General features: G+C 43.0%; 2 protein-coding genes across 2 annotated transcripts in view; one reads left to right on the forward strand and one right to left on the reverse strand.

Moving 5' to 3' along the window:
• The window catches only part of MAP3K15 (mitogen-activated protein kinase kinase kinase 15), a 123,895-nt gene extending 121,662 nt beyond the window's left edge, over nt 1-2,233 (forward strand). The window contains 3 exon segments of the mRNA XM_053891780.1: nt 681-790; nt 881-957; nt 1,460-2,233. Of these exon segments, the coding sequence (XP_053747755.1) occupies nt 681-790; nt 881-957; nt 1,460-1,559 (287 nt within the window). The 3' untranslated portion in view covers nt 1,560-2,233.
• Nucleotides 599-17,233, reverse strand: PDHA1 (pyruvate dehydrogenase E1 subunit alpha 1). Its single transcript, XM_019431660.2, has 11 exons — nt 17,077-17,233; nt 11,909-11,968; nt 11,176-11,349; nt 10,089-10,215; nt 9,362-9,453; nt 7,877-7,969; nt 6,926-7,081; nt 6,685-6,756; nt 4,558-4,625; nt 2,981-3,089; nt 599-2,641 (listed from the first exon to the last, which is right to left on the reverse strand). The coding sequence occupies exons 1-11, from the start codon at nt 17,131-17,133 to the stop codon at nt 2,477-2,479; spliced, it is 1,173 nt and encodes a 390-aa protein (XP_019287205.2). The 5' UTR covers nt 17,134-17,233; the 3' UTR covers nt 599-2,476.
• Between the last annotated feature and the right edge of the window lie 241 nt (nt 17,234-17,474).

Here is a 17,474-nt window from a genome sequence, read left to right on the forward strand (position 1 = left end):
TAAAAAGGAACTGCCGGTACATTCAAAAACACAGATGAATCACAAATGCATTATGCTAAGTGAACGCAGATTCAGAGGCTACACACTAGGACTTCCTAAGTATGGAATATTTATATATGCAGTACTCAAAGGCAAAACTACAGGGACAGAAAACCAATCAGAATGGGGGCAGGGAGGGCACGGATTATTCAAGGCCACAACAACTTTTTGGGGTGATGAAAATGTCTTACCGCATACCTAACCAGGGCGATTTACTACCTACCTTCTGAATTCATTGTGTGCCTACAAAAGGGCTACAGCTGCCTCTTGGAATGTAGAATGGGTAGGCTCTGGTACAAAAATCTCAATACTGAATTCTTTCCTCATTTGATTTCCAGTGCAGATAAGGATGGGATTCCTTACAAAAGGCATTTTAAAGACTAGAATAAGCATTTAAAGTGGTAGACCTATAGCATATCAAATTCCAAAGAAGGAAAATCACCCTTACCTGTGGTTCCTTTAATCTCTGGAAAGTGAAGCCAAGAACTGTGTGATGTTGTGCACTGTGGACTAGAGCTGCTAAGACGGGTTTAATGAATTAATTTGCTTTCAAGTCACATTTACGTTCTGGAATAGTTTATTTCATTCAACTTATCTTTGCAGAATTAATATACAACAAAACAAATCTCTCATCGTTGCAGATACTCCAGAGAACCCAGCATCCCCACCTGGGTCTCATGGGCAGAAAACAGATAAAGAGCTTGTAGACTGGTTACAAGAGAAAGGAGCAGATGCGAGTACAATAGAAAAGGTAAATTTGTAACAAAAAAACATTCCTATGCTGTAATAATAACAAATAATAATAGCAGCTTAGCTCTTATGTATTTGATGTCTGTTTCAGATTGTTGAAGAGGGCTATACGCTTTCTGATATTCTAAATGATATCACTAAGGAAGATCTAAGACACCTTAGACTACGGTAAGAATGGCTTCAAAACACTAACAGAAAATGACTTTTTTCCCTGTGCTTATGCTTTTAAATAAAGCAGTAGAAAACAGAGGGCTGGTAACTTTCCCCCTTCATTGAAATTAATTTCCTATCTGGGTAGTGTGTTTTCTAAGCCACAATCTCAGCCCCCAACTCTGGAGGTTTCCTAGGATCAGGTTGCGGATGAGTCAGAAAGAGGGAGGGGAAACACAAAAGCTCTCCCCCTCCCACCTTCTGCCATCCATGCGCCATCCAACCCTTTTTATTCTCTAGCAACCTGGCATTCCTGCACATACCTCGCAGGTCACGTCCCCTTCCTACTGGGCACAAATACAAGAGGACGTATCTTTAAGTTAGGGACTGCATTTTGGCAAATCTAGACAAGTCTAGAATTACTTAACATAGCTTTTGACATAAGAGCTACCCAGGTATTTGGTGGGGTTTTGAAGTTCTTTTCTTACCACTCTAAAAAAGACTCTGGATTGTTTCCTAGTGGCGGTCTCCTCTGCAGGCTCTGGACAGCAGTCTCCCAGTACAGAAGAAAGGCTCAGGGGTCCCTGGCCTCACAAGATGAGGCTGAAACTGTCAGCTAAGCCAGGGAATAGAGGGAGCCAAGAGCTGTCGTCTTTGTTTAAACTTCTGTTAACATGACATGAATTTCACCGAGTTTACACAAGGAAACCACCGCTATTTAAGACCTTGAAGTTTTAAAGACTTAAAGAAATGGGATGGGTTTTTTAAACGCGTTGTTACTTCTCAACATGTTTTAAAGGTGAGTGGAACCTTAGCATTGTGAGAACAGTGACTGAACCCTAATTTTGACATCCCAGAATAGTATGGCGTTCTTAAAAACGGATGAAAATTCCGTACACCCTATAGCACTTACTGGAAAGCAGGCTGGCATCACTGTTCTAGGTTAAAGTACCATGGGGTACTTACAAGATTAAAATGTTAAGAATATGCCTTCTGTTTGATACTGAATGCACATAGAAAACTATGTTTTGTATTTAATATATAAATGAAGAGGTCTTATTTAAAAATGGAATTGTCCTTCTATACCCTGCCTGGATATAATAAATATTGCGTTTTATTGAGCAGTGGTCAGTGTGAATTGGCTTCAGCCTCCACACACACACTGGTGATGGACACGTGCCACTACAAGGGTCCAGGGAACGATTCTACTCCCCTCGAATGATGGCAGAGTTGGACAGGTAGAAATGGCCATTTTTCACTTAATGTATACGATTTAGCAAATACTTCTCAATTATTAAAAGAAATAGAACTATTTTAAGGAAATAATTTTAAGTCTAAAATACCCTTTGTAACTTTCACACGAAATACTTAGGTGTGCAATAACGTCTTTCAACGCAACACTATACAAAACGCATGCAATTACTATCTTAGCCTACATCCTTTCTTTTTATGGGTTTTTCTTGCTTAATGTTAAAAGTGGAGAACACAGAGTCCCTTACAGTTGAAAGTATCACCATCCGTGATGTGCAGTTTCCCTTTAACTGATGGACTTAAACTTGATCCACTGATTTGCACCCCGAACTTCAAAAGGTGGGTCGCTGCTGTAAATGTGATAGCCTAGTTCTTCCAAAGGCGGTTCAGGATCAGCGGTGGCAAACTGGGCAGCATCCTCAATTTCTTTCCTCACTTCAACATCAATTTCCTAAAAATCAGATTACAGTTCGGGAGGTTTTTGAACACACAGCAGCTTAGGTACCAACTAGCTCTACCTGGAACCTGTTGCTAGTATACAAGTGCTAATAGTTGCTATTTTTGAAGGTGATGATTGTTTTTTTAAATTTTGGAACATTTATGAATTTAACATCCAAAGTCTATTTTTAGGGAAAAAAGAACGGTGCTACCGGGAGGGTTAAAGCTTTTGCAAATATGACTGATTCATGTGCTGTGAAACCTTCCCATTTACGGAGGCAGTTCCCCCAGGAGCGGCAGCTTTCTGTGTGCAGAAAAACGCGTTGCCCAGAAAGGAGAGCAGAGAGCCTACCTTTAATTCTTCAACACTGGCCAGGTTGCTGTTCACCATTCTATCCTTGAGAAGCATAATAGGGTCACTCTTACTTCTTACTTCCTGAATCTCCTCTCGTGTACGGTAACTACAGGGAGGCAAACGAATAGGTAAGAACATTTCCGGTACAGCAAAGACCGTTCTGTGAAATACAGATGAGTGTTTCCGACAGGGAGCACAGCAATACCTCTGTCACTGTGGGAACAGTGCAATTCTACTTTCAAAATACAAGAACCCCACCTCTAACAATTCTGTAAGAGCTGCTTAGTATCTTTGACAGGAAACTCTACCCTGGCACTTCCCCCGGCTTTTCAGGCATTCTGACAACAGGGGCCAAGCCTTTATTTGCTTCTTGGCTCTAGATGAAGGGTTGGAAGGACGGGGTAGAGCCTCTTTATGTGCCCACCGTCCCACCCTTCTGAGCTTCTACATTTGATGTGGGTGGTGAGAACTACAGACTGTGAGGCAGAATGCCAAGCAGGAAGCAAACGTGAAGACCCCAGAGAAGCGTGGCCAGCAAACCCTCGGACAGCAGGTTTTCCGATCCCTCTTCTATGATACAGCTGACCCCTGAACAACGTGGGGGTCAGAAGCACCAACTCCCCATACACCCCGTAGAAAATCTGCAAATTTTGACTCCCCCAAAAAACACATTTTGTACATGTGTATTATATTCTTAATGTAAACTAGAAAAAAGTGTTAAAATCAGAGAGAAAAATACCGTTCTGTAACAAATGGACCCATGCGGTTCAAACCTGTATTGTTCAAGGGTCAACTGTACTTCCTTGTCCTAAGTCACCTATAACCCCACAAGGAAGGGCTCTACTGTTTTTTGCAAACACCAAGGACATTTTTCCCACTTGCTCTTTATAACCTTTTCCCTTAGAACTCCAATCTACTCCAAGGCTTGTCAGGGCTTACTCTGACTAAACCTACTTCTTTTAACTGTGTCACACGCTGGGATGGCAGCATTACATGCCAGAATTACTAAATCGACAAGTAAAACTATCTTCCTACCATAACCTACCTCTGACTGATAGATTTCAACATGCTGAATACCCCACGTGCCAGGTGGCCTCACTCCACACCAGCCAGCTTTTCAGATTCCGAGTCTTCATGGGGGTGGTGCCTACAAAAGCTACATGCCCCTAAATATATAAACTCTCCATACCGTCGACCTGTTTATGCAATGATTTCTCTCTGCAATTTTTTTTGAAGTAACCTCTACCCCGAAAGTGGGTCCCGAGCTCCCAATGGAGACACAAAGCCGCATGCTCTACCTACTGAGCCAGCCCGGCGTCCCCCTCTGCAATTTTTTTTATTGCTGCTCTTGCTAACAAGAGCATAGTGCATGCTATGTATTATAGGCATTTTCAGAATGCTTCCAGGCAAAGACTCCTAGAACTACTTTACTTGATGTCAACTAATTCACCGCATGAAGCCCACTGGTGTCTGGCTTCCAAAGCAAAGGCAGAAATGCTTGCTTTTTCATGTGAGTAGCCACACACAAAGCCCAGCCACTTGGGACACCACACTGAGATTTCCCATGACCGTACCTGACACCAGGGTCACTCATGCTATGTCCGTGGTAGCGGTAAGTCTGTAGCTCCATCAGTATGGGCCCCTAAAACAGAACCCAGTGGAGAGTGAGATGATGGGCACAGCATATCCTTTCAGAATCAAAGATCTTCTCGTCAATCTGTAAATTGGCTGAGTCGTCAAGAATTCCTATTACCTGACGTAGCTGTTCTCATTTCTAATACCTGTGTATTCCGTTTCATCCTTCTCATTTTTTTTTTTTTTTAATGTTTGTTGAGAGAGGGAACACAAGCGGGGGAGTGGCAAAGACACAATGTGAAGCAGGCTCTGAGCTGTCAGTGCAGAGCCCAATGCGGGACTCAAACCCATGAGCCATGAGACAGTGACCTGAGCCAAAGCCGGATGCTTAACTGACTGAGCCATCCAGGTGCCCCTCCTCCTCATTCTTAACAGGAACTTACTGGAATCCAAAAGGCATTTAACATGTTATAGAGCCCACTGATCTTAATCATTTTATTAGCATGGTCTTTGATATATAATAATCCTATGAAACAGCTGAGATTTAATGAAGAAAAACCTATTAGCAGTTATGACACCAAGGGGGAGGGTGTCAGTTTATCTTATCTAGTTTTCCCCCTCAGTCACAGAGGACATGATCTACAAACATTTGGATCCTTTTAGAAAGCTAGAGAAAAACACGAACATAAGATCTCACAGAATAAGACTAAAAGCAAACCTGTATGTGCTGGAAAGTACAGAAGGCAGAAGAACTAAAGCTAGGCTGGGTAGGTGAATCTCCTCCCCCCATTTCACGCAGTGTTTCAGAGGGGCTGGCGACCAATCCTGCTGCACACGGATCTGGCGAGTGTGTGACAAAGACGGCAGTCATGGACAACATCTGCTGTTTAACCCTGTGACTCTGCCGGCCAGCCTGACCACCCCTAGGACACCTTCCTCCTGCTACGCCAGCCCCCTTCCAGAAGACGAGGTTGAACACTGAGGGGGAGAGGGTGGATCTAGGATCCCCAGGCAGTTTGGGTGCGGTAGTTCAAGTGCCTGGGGTCCGGTCTGAGCTGTGGCGTACAGCAGCTATGTACCCTTGACTGCTCTGCGCCTTAGGTTCCGGTCTCACAGATGAGGGACCGGACTCAAGAGTTGTGCCGATGAACACATGAGAAGTATTTACTGCATCACCCGACCTACGTCAATTCCTCAGGAACTGTCAACTGTTCTTTCTGTTCTGTGTCATCCAGGAGCTACTGAGAAGCGCAGTGGGTTGGGCTAAGGGGGTTTCTAGATTCCTCTAGTTCCAAGATCAGGCTGGGAAAGTCAACACATACCACAAACCGGTGATGACGTTTCTACATATGTTTGTACCCCACATATTCTTTCAGGAACTGGGGAAGAGGGGAATGATACCCACCTCCCAAGCCTGGACCTCTTCTAGTCTTGGGAGTCTGAATACAGACCGCTGAGCTCACTGCCACCTCAGTCATACTCTACATTTCCCCCTCTGCTCCACCCCCTGCCCCACTAGCATCACTGCTGTCCGAATCTTACCACACAGGGGAGGTCACTGAAAGGTCGACCCTAAGGACAGGATTATTGGGCTGTGCAACACCAACTTAGGGAGAACATCGTTCTTTCCACCAGCTCTGATGGCACCTTCGCCAACCTCACTGTTGCCCTCTTCCTCTACTGCTCTCCCTGAAAGGTCGAGATTCTCAACTGGAACAGGAAGACTAGGATTACACACTTGAACCATAATATTTAACTTATAGAAGACATTGTGAGGGTCTCCAGTGTTCATTCGAGGGGCTTATGGAGGGGATGGGTGGGTAGAGGTTGGAGGCACACCACAAGAGGTTGGAGGCAAACCACAAGGCAAAATGCTGAGGAAGCACTCAAAAGATTTGCCCTAAATGGAGGCAACGTGGCATCTTTCGTTTCCCAAAAGGTGAGCTACCAAGACCACACTATTTACAAAGGGCCCCGATTCACTTGACTCTGCTTCTACTTTATACATAACCTCAATTACCAGCTACCCCTGAAGAGCTACGATAGACACAGGGGAGGCATTCTTTTAACTTTAAGACAAACATCAATAGAAATCTCTAGCCCACAGGCCTAAGAGAAAGCCTTACCTTTCCAGATCTACAGTAGGTGGCTGCAAACCTCGTCGCCTCCCGGACACACAGGATATCCATTCCATCTACCTGTTAATACACAGGAAAGGGGCAGAACATAAATCAACCTAAAACCATTTTATTTTTACAGGACCTATTTGTGCACTAAAAACCGAGAACTCTTCAATGTGTGTGAGATTGTCAAGGTCACGCAGAGGCATCAAGGGGGTAGCCCTGGCTTCACACCAGGTGTCCTTACCCTCAGCCCAGGAATGAAGTCACCTCTCTTGTAGTAATCCGTGCTGGCCGCTGCTCTCTCAACAGATGTTCCCATTCCATAGCGGTTATTTTCACAGATGAAAATACATGGCAATTTCCACAAAGCTGCCATATTGTAAGCTTCGAATATCTGACCCTGGAAGTATGTAGAAGTTCAAATGGTTTCATTTTGCCATTTTTCTCTAGACTTCTTCATCGTCCCCCGCAGCTGCCCTCTGACACAGGAAGTTTTCACAAAACATGAAATGCCTCACCTTCCACAAACCAGCTTTTGAAACCAACGAGTGTGTGTCAGGGACAAGCAGCAGCAAACATCTCTTTCTGCAACCCGAGGAAGCCACAAACCAAATACCACCACTTGTTAAGTGGGGTCAAGGAAGTAGTACAAAACACACTGGCTCTGTGGCTACCTGCTTTTATGCTTTAATGGAAATGCTAGGAGACCCGATGGATAACCAGAGTGAACCAGTGCCTGAGAATCAGCATCCAGAGCAGTGCCTCAGAGTATCGTGCACGGGCTGGTGATGACTCGGGCCATGACAGAAGTACAGAAAGAGTCGCGGCTCACAGACCGTGAGAGGAGTCTGACGATGCCAGGGCATCCAAGAGAATGTACGTTACGGTACTGACTGAAGAATTGGTTTGCAACGGGGTAAAATGTGAAAAGGTCTTTCAGCCGCCAAGCGTTTGTGAAGCACTGAGGTAGAGGCAAAGGAGAGTTCCCTCACGGGTGTGCCCGTACAAAGCGCTTGGTGAAACAGGCCATGAAGTAAACCTTTAATCTGGCCATAAAACCAAGTTTTAGCTTTCCACGAATGGCTACTTCAACTAATAAGCAATATATTCTTTCTCTATAAATGAACTAGGAACGTTCGACGCTTTAGAAATAAAACTGCAATGGTTATTAAAAACTTAAGAGGCATATACTCACTTGGTTAGCAGCACCATCGCCATATAAAGTCAAACAGACCTCATCCTTTCCGTTATACTTACAGGCCAGAGCAATCCCTGCTCCCAGGGGCACCTAATATTAAGGACAACCAAGAAAAGAACCACTGAGGTTTATATATACAATGGAATACTACTTGGCAATGAGAAAGAAGGAAATCCTGCCATTTGCAGCAACGTGGATGGAACTAGAGGGTATTACGCTAAGTGAAGTAAGTCAGAGAAAAACAGATACCATATGTTTTCACTCATATGTGGAACTTGAGAAACTTAACAGAAGACCATGGGGGAGGGGAAGGGGAAAAAAATAGTTACAAACAGAAAGGGAGGGAGGCAAACCATAAGGTTGATGGGGGGGGGGGGCGGGAAATGGGTGATGGGCATTGAAGAGGGCACTGGTTGGGATGAGCACTGGGTGTTGTATATAAGCAACGAATCAAGGGAATCTACCCCCAAAACCAAGAGGACACTGTATAGACTGTATGTTAGCCAACTTCCCTCCATGAGGAGGGAAATTAATGCTCCGTATTTTAACTCCTGGCCAGAATTTAAGATAAAAATTACAGTATCACTGCAAACTCCCTCTTCCACTGCTATCTCTAACTACTCCACCCCCATAATTACAAACTGGTAAAACAGCATGAATAATTCTCATTCTCTTTCAACCATGAAACAACACTTCTGCAAAGATTCCACTACTAAAGAGCCACTACTAAACATGAAACCTAATTTTTTTTTAACATATAATAGAATTTCATTAGAAAACAAACCAAACAATCTAGTTACATTTTTACACTGTTACTTCTTCACTATTCACTAACTGATGAGAACGAAGAGGACTACATAAGCAAGAAAGCTGGATTTATTTCTAACTAGGCCCCTAAGATCCTGATCACCTGCCTTTCCTTGTCAGACACTAGCATCAGCAGTCTATAGCAGGAAGAGGTACGGCAAAGTGGATATGACAAAGCAATCAATGTACTTAAATGGAAAAGGTGAAGGTATAGCTGTTACTACAGACTCTTGCTTCCTTATAAAACCTGACAAATACCTAAAAGAATTTTAAATCACTGTCCAAACCTGTTTATTAACTGATCAAATGGTAGGCTATGAAGCAACAGGTCTTTTAAAGAACACCAGGTCCCCTGGGGCGCCTGGGTAGCTCAGTCGGTTAAGCATCCGACTTCGGCTCAGGTCATGAACTCACTGCTCGTGGGTTTGAGACTCTGTGCTGACAGCTCAGAGCCTGGAGCCTTCTTCAGATTCTGTGTCTCCCTCTCTCTCTCTCTCTCTCTCTCTAATATAAAATATAACCTAAAAACATAAAAATTAAAAAAAAAAGTACACCAAGCCCCCACAGTCCTAAAATACTTCAAGAGGAACATTCTCTGGGGTGTGAAGATCTTTAAGACATGGTCTAAGGCCAAGTCAAGGCAAGCATGCAATCCTCATCCTCATCTCGGGTCACCTGAGCTCCGACGATGCCGTTGCCCCCGTAGAAGTTTTTGGCATACATATGCATCGATCCGCCTTTCCCTTTAGCGCAACCTCCTCTTCGTCCTAGAAATGGCAGCATATACACATCAAAAACCAAATATACAAAAGAAAACCACACGCCAAGTATTTACTGAGAGGGTCAACCACGGGGACTCACAGGCTAATTCAACTGTATAAGCACCCATCCCTCTATGCAAATATATGTTCCACTACATCCTTTCATGAACACCAATCCAGTCTCATGTCCTTGACCTTTATCCTTTAGACGTTAGCATGATACCCTGGACTTTTTTTCCACTTATAAACATCTTCTGATTTCCCCTACACTGGTACAATGAACAGTTCAAAAGTCAAAGGGGACGTGAAAAAGATTCCTAGAATTTAAATTGCATACAATGAAATGCTCCTACCCCATTTACTTTCTATGACTGCTAGATTTCTACTGGCATGCTTGAGTGATCAACAGTATTCTGATTTTACGGAGCTAACATTTTTAAACTTCTACCTGAAGGACCAGATGACCTCAAAAACGGTCAGTTTACTCAAAAGCACAAGAGAGGTACCAGAGCACCAAAAGGAGAGGCTTTCTTTTTTTTAACTCAAGAAGGTTTTAATGTTAAGTTGTAATAGCATCTTAATATGAGAGATCTGCAAAGTTATTTCAGTAATTTCTCTTTTTTTGGAAATCAACAGCAAACCTGTAAGCTCTGCAAGAATTTCTCGGACAGAAAGTCCACGAGTAAAGGTGAAGCCATGAGCCCGATAGGCTGTGATAAGATGGTCTGTGGGATTTATGCCGGCCTCCAGGCCCACACAACAAGCTTCCTGCATTAAAAGAAGGAGCAGCAATGAGTCAATACAATTCACATTTCTAGATAAAAGAATCCCTAGAATATTAGGAAACATTTGGCCTAGCGGAACTCTTTAATAACCACAAAAAGAGCTCTATTTTTCATCACAAACAGAGTAGAGGGTAAAGCACAAGCCAGAAGCTGCAAACCGGCAATCCACAGATGTACAGTTTCAAGCCCATAGAGTGATATGGAAAAAATCCCGAATTAGACATCAACATTAATATTGGGGGAATTTCATGTGAAAATCCAGACTTCTGTCTTCTCTAGAAGAAACAAACAATAGGAAGCACTAATCTCATATGTCCACATGGCATCAACCGGCTAGAACCAAGTTATGATGCCCTGGTGGGCAGAGGGGCTGCCTGCTCAAGGTCACTACCAGTCCTAGTCACCGTTCTCTAGTTTTGTACAGCTGGCCTTCTTCACTCATTTATTCCACCTAGCTAGTCCCCACAGGCATTTGAATTTGTAACCCTTGGCCTAAATCCACAAGACAAAAATCAAAATGAAAACCCTTCCCCCAAAAAGTATATCCAGTACAGGTGATCACAGTGCCATGTAAGGCACAAGGGCATGTGAAAAAATTCTCCAGTGTAAGCTTCATAGCAGGTCTTGGCATTCTCATCTTTACTCTGACAAGCCAGTCTCGAGTCCTTCTGATGCAAAAGGCAAGGTAAAAACCAGTAAATACAAACCATACTGAGGCACCTGGGTGGCTCAGTTGGTTGAGTGTCTCTTGATTTAGGCTCAGGTCTTGATCCCAGGGTCATGGGACCGAGCCCAGCAATGGGCTCTGTCTGTGCTGAATGTGGAGTCTGCTTGGGATTCTCTCTCTCTCTCTGCCCCTACCCCGTGCTAATTAAAAAACCACAAAACAACCATACTTAAATTCCTAAATCTAACATGGTTTTATTACAAAACCACCACTTACCTGACCATCACACAAGTGACAAAAACCACGAATAATTTTCTGTTTATACAGCTGATCTGCCTTTAATTCCATTCGGCGAACAGTCTGCATCATCCTATAGTATTTGAGCCCATCCTCCCTGGTGAGTACCGTGGTGACAGGAGGGCCCTCTTCCAGTCGGTGAAGATCACATTTCTGAAATGGAATCAGACAGTTAACTTCCAGTTACTACAACATAAACACTGCCAACCCATTCTAAGATCTAATATCGCAACAATATTTAATTCAAAAAGCTGCAGAGGAGCACATTGGAAATGCTACATATTGCTTCTGACTCCTTAAATCATAAAGCTCACTGTGCAATGGGATGGAGTTTTGGAGAAAAGAAATATTTCTAAGACGACTTTCACTGAGAACCCCTCGAAGTCAAAGGAGTTACAGGTTGAAAGACAAACTTTTAAAGAAGCACTCTATTCCTACTGAAATATTTTACTGAAACACATTCTAAATTTTGGATTAAGTCTTCAATTTTTTTAGGTCTCCCCCCTTCCCCCTCCCCAAAACACCAGCAAGCTGCTGAGCAAGAAAAGTGAATTCTAACTTTTGCTAAACTTCTCTGAACCTCTGACTCTAGAACATTTGGAAGAAAATGGTAAAAGAGCACGAATATCAAAATGTTCGATTTCAAAGGTAAAACTGGGTAACAAAGTATACCTGTGGAAATATTATTAACACAAAGCAAAACACCTCTTACCTTAATTTCAAATGTAGCATCATTTGCAAAATTACGGGATGCCACCAGCACTCTGCTTGCCTTGAAAGACCAAAATATACAAATATATCAGTACTTTTTATTTTTAGGTATTTTTGAAAGTCATTATTATTAACCAATTATCAGGATGCAGTCCTGGAATTTTCATAAGCCCCAACACATTCATGGGTTTATCTTCCTTTCTCTTCACTGTGTTGGGATCTTGTCTTCAAAATGATTCCATGCTTTGGCCAATGAAACATGATTATACACCCTTCCTGAAGGCAAACAGCGGAAACAGAAAGGAGGAAAAAAAGTCAAACCCGTCCACTTAGCCATTTTGTTTCCAAAAAAATTACATTGAAAATATAATGAAGTTACTGGCCAACAGAAAAGACTAGACAATCTCTGAGCTTTGTTTATAGTTATACACTGAACAAGCTAAAGCTTTACTTTCAGAATTCTTCTTCAAATAAAACTGTGATTCCATTCCTACTTCAGGCAAACCACCATTCTATGAAATGGTTCCATAAAAAAAAATATTTCCAACTATTCAAAGTATGAGATAAATATGTTTGTGAGACATGTACAAGACAAAAGAAAAGATACTTAGCACTCCCTGACTTAAAAACAATGGACTTGACAGACATTTTATAATCTGAACAGCTTAGGTCTTCAGTAGGCTGTTCCTGAAGCCTCAGAAGGGAGAGATGTTCCCTGCAACAATGTTCCCTTCTTGATGTTATGGGTGGCTGTCACTGCTTGGGTGGTAAAAAGATGGGGGAAACGTTTCCTTTTCACTTTCGACTGAACATACCTGCTCACAGCAAAAATACTGCTAAGTGATGACCAAGGTCCAGACCGGACCACAAACATTTAACCAATTACTATTATTATATTAGTTTAGCCACACTCTGCCACGTTTTCACACGCTGATATGTAAAGTTACATGACTTCTCTTCATGGAGACTTGAAGCACATTCTTGACATCCCACAGAAAGTACCTGTGATGTGTTCCTACAGTGTGTCACCTTACCATCCAACTTCTAGCACTGGACTTGATCTTGTTGAGAAGGGTAAAGACTGACCTGCTAAATGCACCTCCAAGTATACAAAAATCTATTATTTACTTATCTTTTCACCTATCAATATACCCTTATCTGATAAAGCCAACAAAACAATGACACTGCTGGAGGAAAAATGCCTCAACACTAGAAATAAATGCTTCAGTTACAGGTAGAGAGAGTCCATTAGTATACCTAGAATACGTGAAGAAAATTGAGGAATTTGGACAGAAGCTAAGAGGGGTGAGGTGACAAACTAATTTCTGGCAATCATGAAACGGACCTATTATTTTTGCCGGTTCACAAATACTGTTGTGGGGCCAGAAATATTTCTTGTAATGCAAAATAAATTTCCAGATACAGCTACAGAAACTGTAGTCTTCAGAAATATTTACAACTAGAGACCTTGGGGCAGCTGGGTAACTCAGTAGGTTAAGCATCCAACTCTTGATTTCAACCCTGGTCATGATCTCACAGTTCAGTTCAGGAGTTTGAGCCCCACGTCGGGCTCTGTGCTTGACAGAACAGTTCTTGCTTGGGGTTTCTCTCTCTATCCCTCCTCCACCTGCACGTGCACATGCTCCTTCTCTCAAAATAAATAAGTATTTTTAAAAATATATAAAACTAGAGACCTTGTGGAAATACTTTATTGTACACCTGAAACTAGTATTACTGTTCTCTGCAACAGTTTTCCCTTCCTGATGTTTGTATGTTAACTGTATGTTAGCTGGAATTCAAATAAAAACTTAACTAATAAAAGTAAATAAAACTAGAGACCAAACCAGCCAGTAACCAACCATACCTGTGAAGAGGTAAATTTTTCTTTCTCCATCTTAAAGTTGAAACCAAGAATGACAGAAAATTCTATATAATAAAGAGCAGGAAGGAAAGGCCAAAGATTATGACTGCCAGAAAGCTACTCATATCTTTTCTCATCGTTTCATTATTATGAATCTCAAAAATTAGAGGAATCACTCACATAATGGGTAAAAGGAGCTGAGTTGAAGAAGCTGAAGTTAAAGAAGCTGAAAGTCCTATCTGAAGTGTGAGTATATAATAATTTGTAACTGTTGAGATTGCTGAAAAAATTACCTTTCATTTTCTCTGGAGAGCCATAAAAAGCTTCTCTGTTAAATGGGATTCCTCTTTGAGAGACCATGGACAAACCCATTCACATTAAAAACAAAAACTCTGAAGTTCTTAAATACATGGGAACCATTCAAGCGAAAGAGGGAAAATGGTTCAAAAATTTCAGATTCTACAAGTGTAAATTAAAAATCTTACCTATTACCTAAAAAGCCAAAAGATTACTGGTAGTGAAATTCTCACAAAACAAGGGATCATATTGGAAATACAAACAGTAAGACAAAGAATAAAAATTTTAAATGCAATTTAATCTGTGAAATAACTGAAGACACTCAACCTCATTCAAAGATGAAATCACAGGTACTTAAGTAACTTAGGTTACCCTGGGCTCTCTGCTTTCATTTTAGAGACTCTCATTTTGTAGAAGGTGCTAGCATCCAATTTCTAAAGGTTTTGTGGGTTGGTTGAAAGGTGGCAAGCAGAGAGAGAAGAGTGGAATAACATCCTAAGGCTTCCACCTAGGCCGGCCCCAGTAACCCCTGAGAAGTGAACATTGTAATAAATTACAGCAACATTTAAGATATTAATTCTACAAGATTCTTTAAGATATTAATACTACATCTACTTCACACAATGAGTTTGTTAAAGGACAAGTTCCTTACACTTGTTTGTATCACCTATGATTGGAAACAGGTTGTTTCTGTCTTGATGGAAGTAACATCAGATATGCTTCATTTTAACGACACTGTTGGAAATCAAAGTGTCAAACCCAGAATCACTGGGAATGTGTGGCAAACTGTGCAACGAGAAACTTGTCCAGTTCATCTAACAATGATCTTTTCAGTGTTAAGAAGTATAGGTTCAAAGAAGAACGTATACATCTATGTTGATTCTAAAACACTTTGAACACTCTAAGCAACCTGTATTAACACAACTGAAACCTGATAAATAAGCACACTAGACCCAAGACCTTAAAGTACACCGAGCTCTTTGGGGACATCTCATCAATTATTACAGTTTATGGAAACACTAATTACCTGATTCGCTCTGTCGCAGGGAGGAGCTATTAAACAGGGTTTCAGCCCACAGACACACATAATCCACGCTGAATACACAATTCTTCAAAATATTTTTCTGTGCCTTAGTATAATTAATGCCACATATACAGGCATCAGGAGAAACATGCAAAATAGCCAAAAAGAGGGGGGGTTCAAAGTAAGGAGCATTAACTCTTTCACTGTCTCTCATCCTCAAGAATCTATTTCTGCTGTAATAATCTTTTCTCTCAATAAAAATTTGTGACTAAATGAAGTTATATTCCGCTCTGGTTTTATCCAGTTAACAAATCACTGAAACCCAAAATTCATTTCTATTTGATTTTTGAGGAGGCCAAAGTTTTATTGAGATGAAGTGCAATTTGCATTTCAAGCCAACGACTTGCCGGAAGACTGCAAAACACAACCAGGAGTATTTTGGACAGTTGAGTGAATGAGAGTCTGATATTAAATGACTTCTCTGTATTCACAGAGAAACACAGGTGACAGTAATTTGAAAACTCACATACCAATTTTCCTCTTTCTGTAGAATATCACCAATTCTATCAAAGTTTTTCTTTTCTAATGCAACCCTTTAAATGTAACATAATACCGAACTAAGACCTTTATGTAATGTTGAAAATATGTTTCTATTACTTACATTCAACTTAAAACTGCAGTTGTGGAGATTAAATAGCCTAGTGCCTGGCGCTTGTTAAGAGCTCAGTAAGTGTTGGTCGTATCATGTGATATACAGAAATAACACTTAAATGTGCTTATCCTTCAGGTAGATCTGGTTACAATTACATGCTAATAACTGATTAACCAAATTGTGTTTTGTAGTCATTTCAGTCAATGGGATTCCCAAAAGGCTATATACTTCATACCTTTCGATGATATCTGCCCATACTAAGCAGAAGTGCCACAAAGTCCTGGGAGAGTTACTAGAAGCTGAATTGCAAGGCAAGTTTGGCTACAGTTATACCCAGTAACACTACCTTCCACTACCTAAGAGGTCAAAATGGTTCAAGGTCTTAGGCACATCTAAGAGCTGGAGCCGCAGCCTCCAATCACCACTGCTGTTTTCTTTAGCTCCTTTTACCCTAAGCGTACGTAAGGGGGAGGGCGGTTTCCTCTGGGTTCTGCTTGACTGCCTTTGAAGCGGCTGCCAAATAAAACCTCAACGTTTAAGGGGAAGGTTTGCGGGGGGGAGCGGGGGGGGGGGGTGCTTTCTGGTGAGCATGACCCGGTCTTAACCCTCCAAAGCTGAATGCAGGTGTTCCATAAATGTATACCCACTGGGCATTGAAATAACATTGAACACAGATGGCACCTACTATGTACCAGGCACTATTTGGAAAGGTTTACATACGGGTCACGCGTTTAAGCCTCACGACAACCTCATGGGGTAAGTACTCGTACGTATTATCTTCCCTTTAGAGATAGGGGAACTGAGCACCGGAGGTTTAAAAAAACTTGCCCAAAGTCACAAAGTTAGTGAATGGTGAGGCAGGTGTTTGAACACGACCAGTTTCCGGATTTCACACTCTTAACGTACTATATGGCCTCTCAGTCAAGAGGAATAAAATTAGGAAAATTTAAAATGAATGGGCAGGATCAACTGGAGACTCGAGGAAGCCCAAGGCCCCCTTTTCTGTCTGCAGTAAATGAACGGGCATTTCTGGAGCACACCAGCTTTAGCAGGCGCAAGGAGCCGCAGCTGACCTCCACGCGGACTTTGCAGAGCTCCCGTCCCCATTAACCGCCGAAGGGCCCAGTAGCCCCTCGTCCCGGAGTCGGAGCGGAATGCACGGTGCGAAAGCAAAAACAAAAGACCCGCGGCTCCCCGGACGCCCCGCAGCGCCCTAGGCGGCACCAAACCGCGCGCCCCGAGGCCCGGGCCGTCCTCCCGCGTTCTCCAGCGTCCGGCCCGCCTTGGACCCGGGCCCCGCCGGTGCCCTACCCCGGGCCGCCCACGCCGCCTCACCGGCTTCTGGGCGACGCCCGACAACACGCGGGAGACAGCTGCGAGCATTTTCCTCATGGGTTGCCGGCAGAAGCGGCGACGACTACTCCCAACAACTCAAGCGCCGTAGCCCCGACCCTCCAAGTCTCCTTCAGGCGCCCGGAGCGGAAGCCACGCCCTAACCGCTACGTGACAGAACGGAAAGACGTCAGGCGCCGCGCCGGCCGCAGGCCTACCGGGAAGGCTCCTAAGGCGCGCCCCGCCCACCAAAAAGGCCCGCAGCCGCTCATTGGTTGTGGGAGCCAGGGCGGGCGGGGTTGGGGAAACTCCCGTCACCGCGCCACCGGCGGGTGAGGATCCGGGAACTTGAGGACGTCTGCCTGGGAAAGTGGCGCCCGGCTTCCGGGGCCCTGCGGGAA

This window comes from Panthera pardus, unplaced genomic scaffold, assembly GCF_024362965.1.
Source record: "Panthera pardus isolate Hobbes unplaced genomic scaffold, ASM2436296v1 HiC_scaffold_27, whole genome shotgun sequence".
NCBI lineage: Eukaryota > Metazoa > Chordata > Mammalia > Carnivora > Felidae > Panthera > Panthera pardus.

Coding starts and splice junctions, on each gene's coding strand:
- PDHA1 (XM_019431660.2), bottom strand. CDS start 17,133: ATGAGGAAAATGCTCGCAGCTGTCTCCCGCGTGTTGTCGGGCGTCGCC. Junction 9,454..10,088: donor AATTCTTGCAGAGCTTACAG/GTTTGCTGTTGA, acceptor TGCCATTTCTAG/GACGAAGAGGAGGTTGCGCT. Junction 3,090..4,557: donor ATGAGTGACCCTGGTGTCAG/GTACGGTCATGG, acceptor GCCTCCCTGTAG/TTACCGTACACGAGAGGAGA.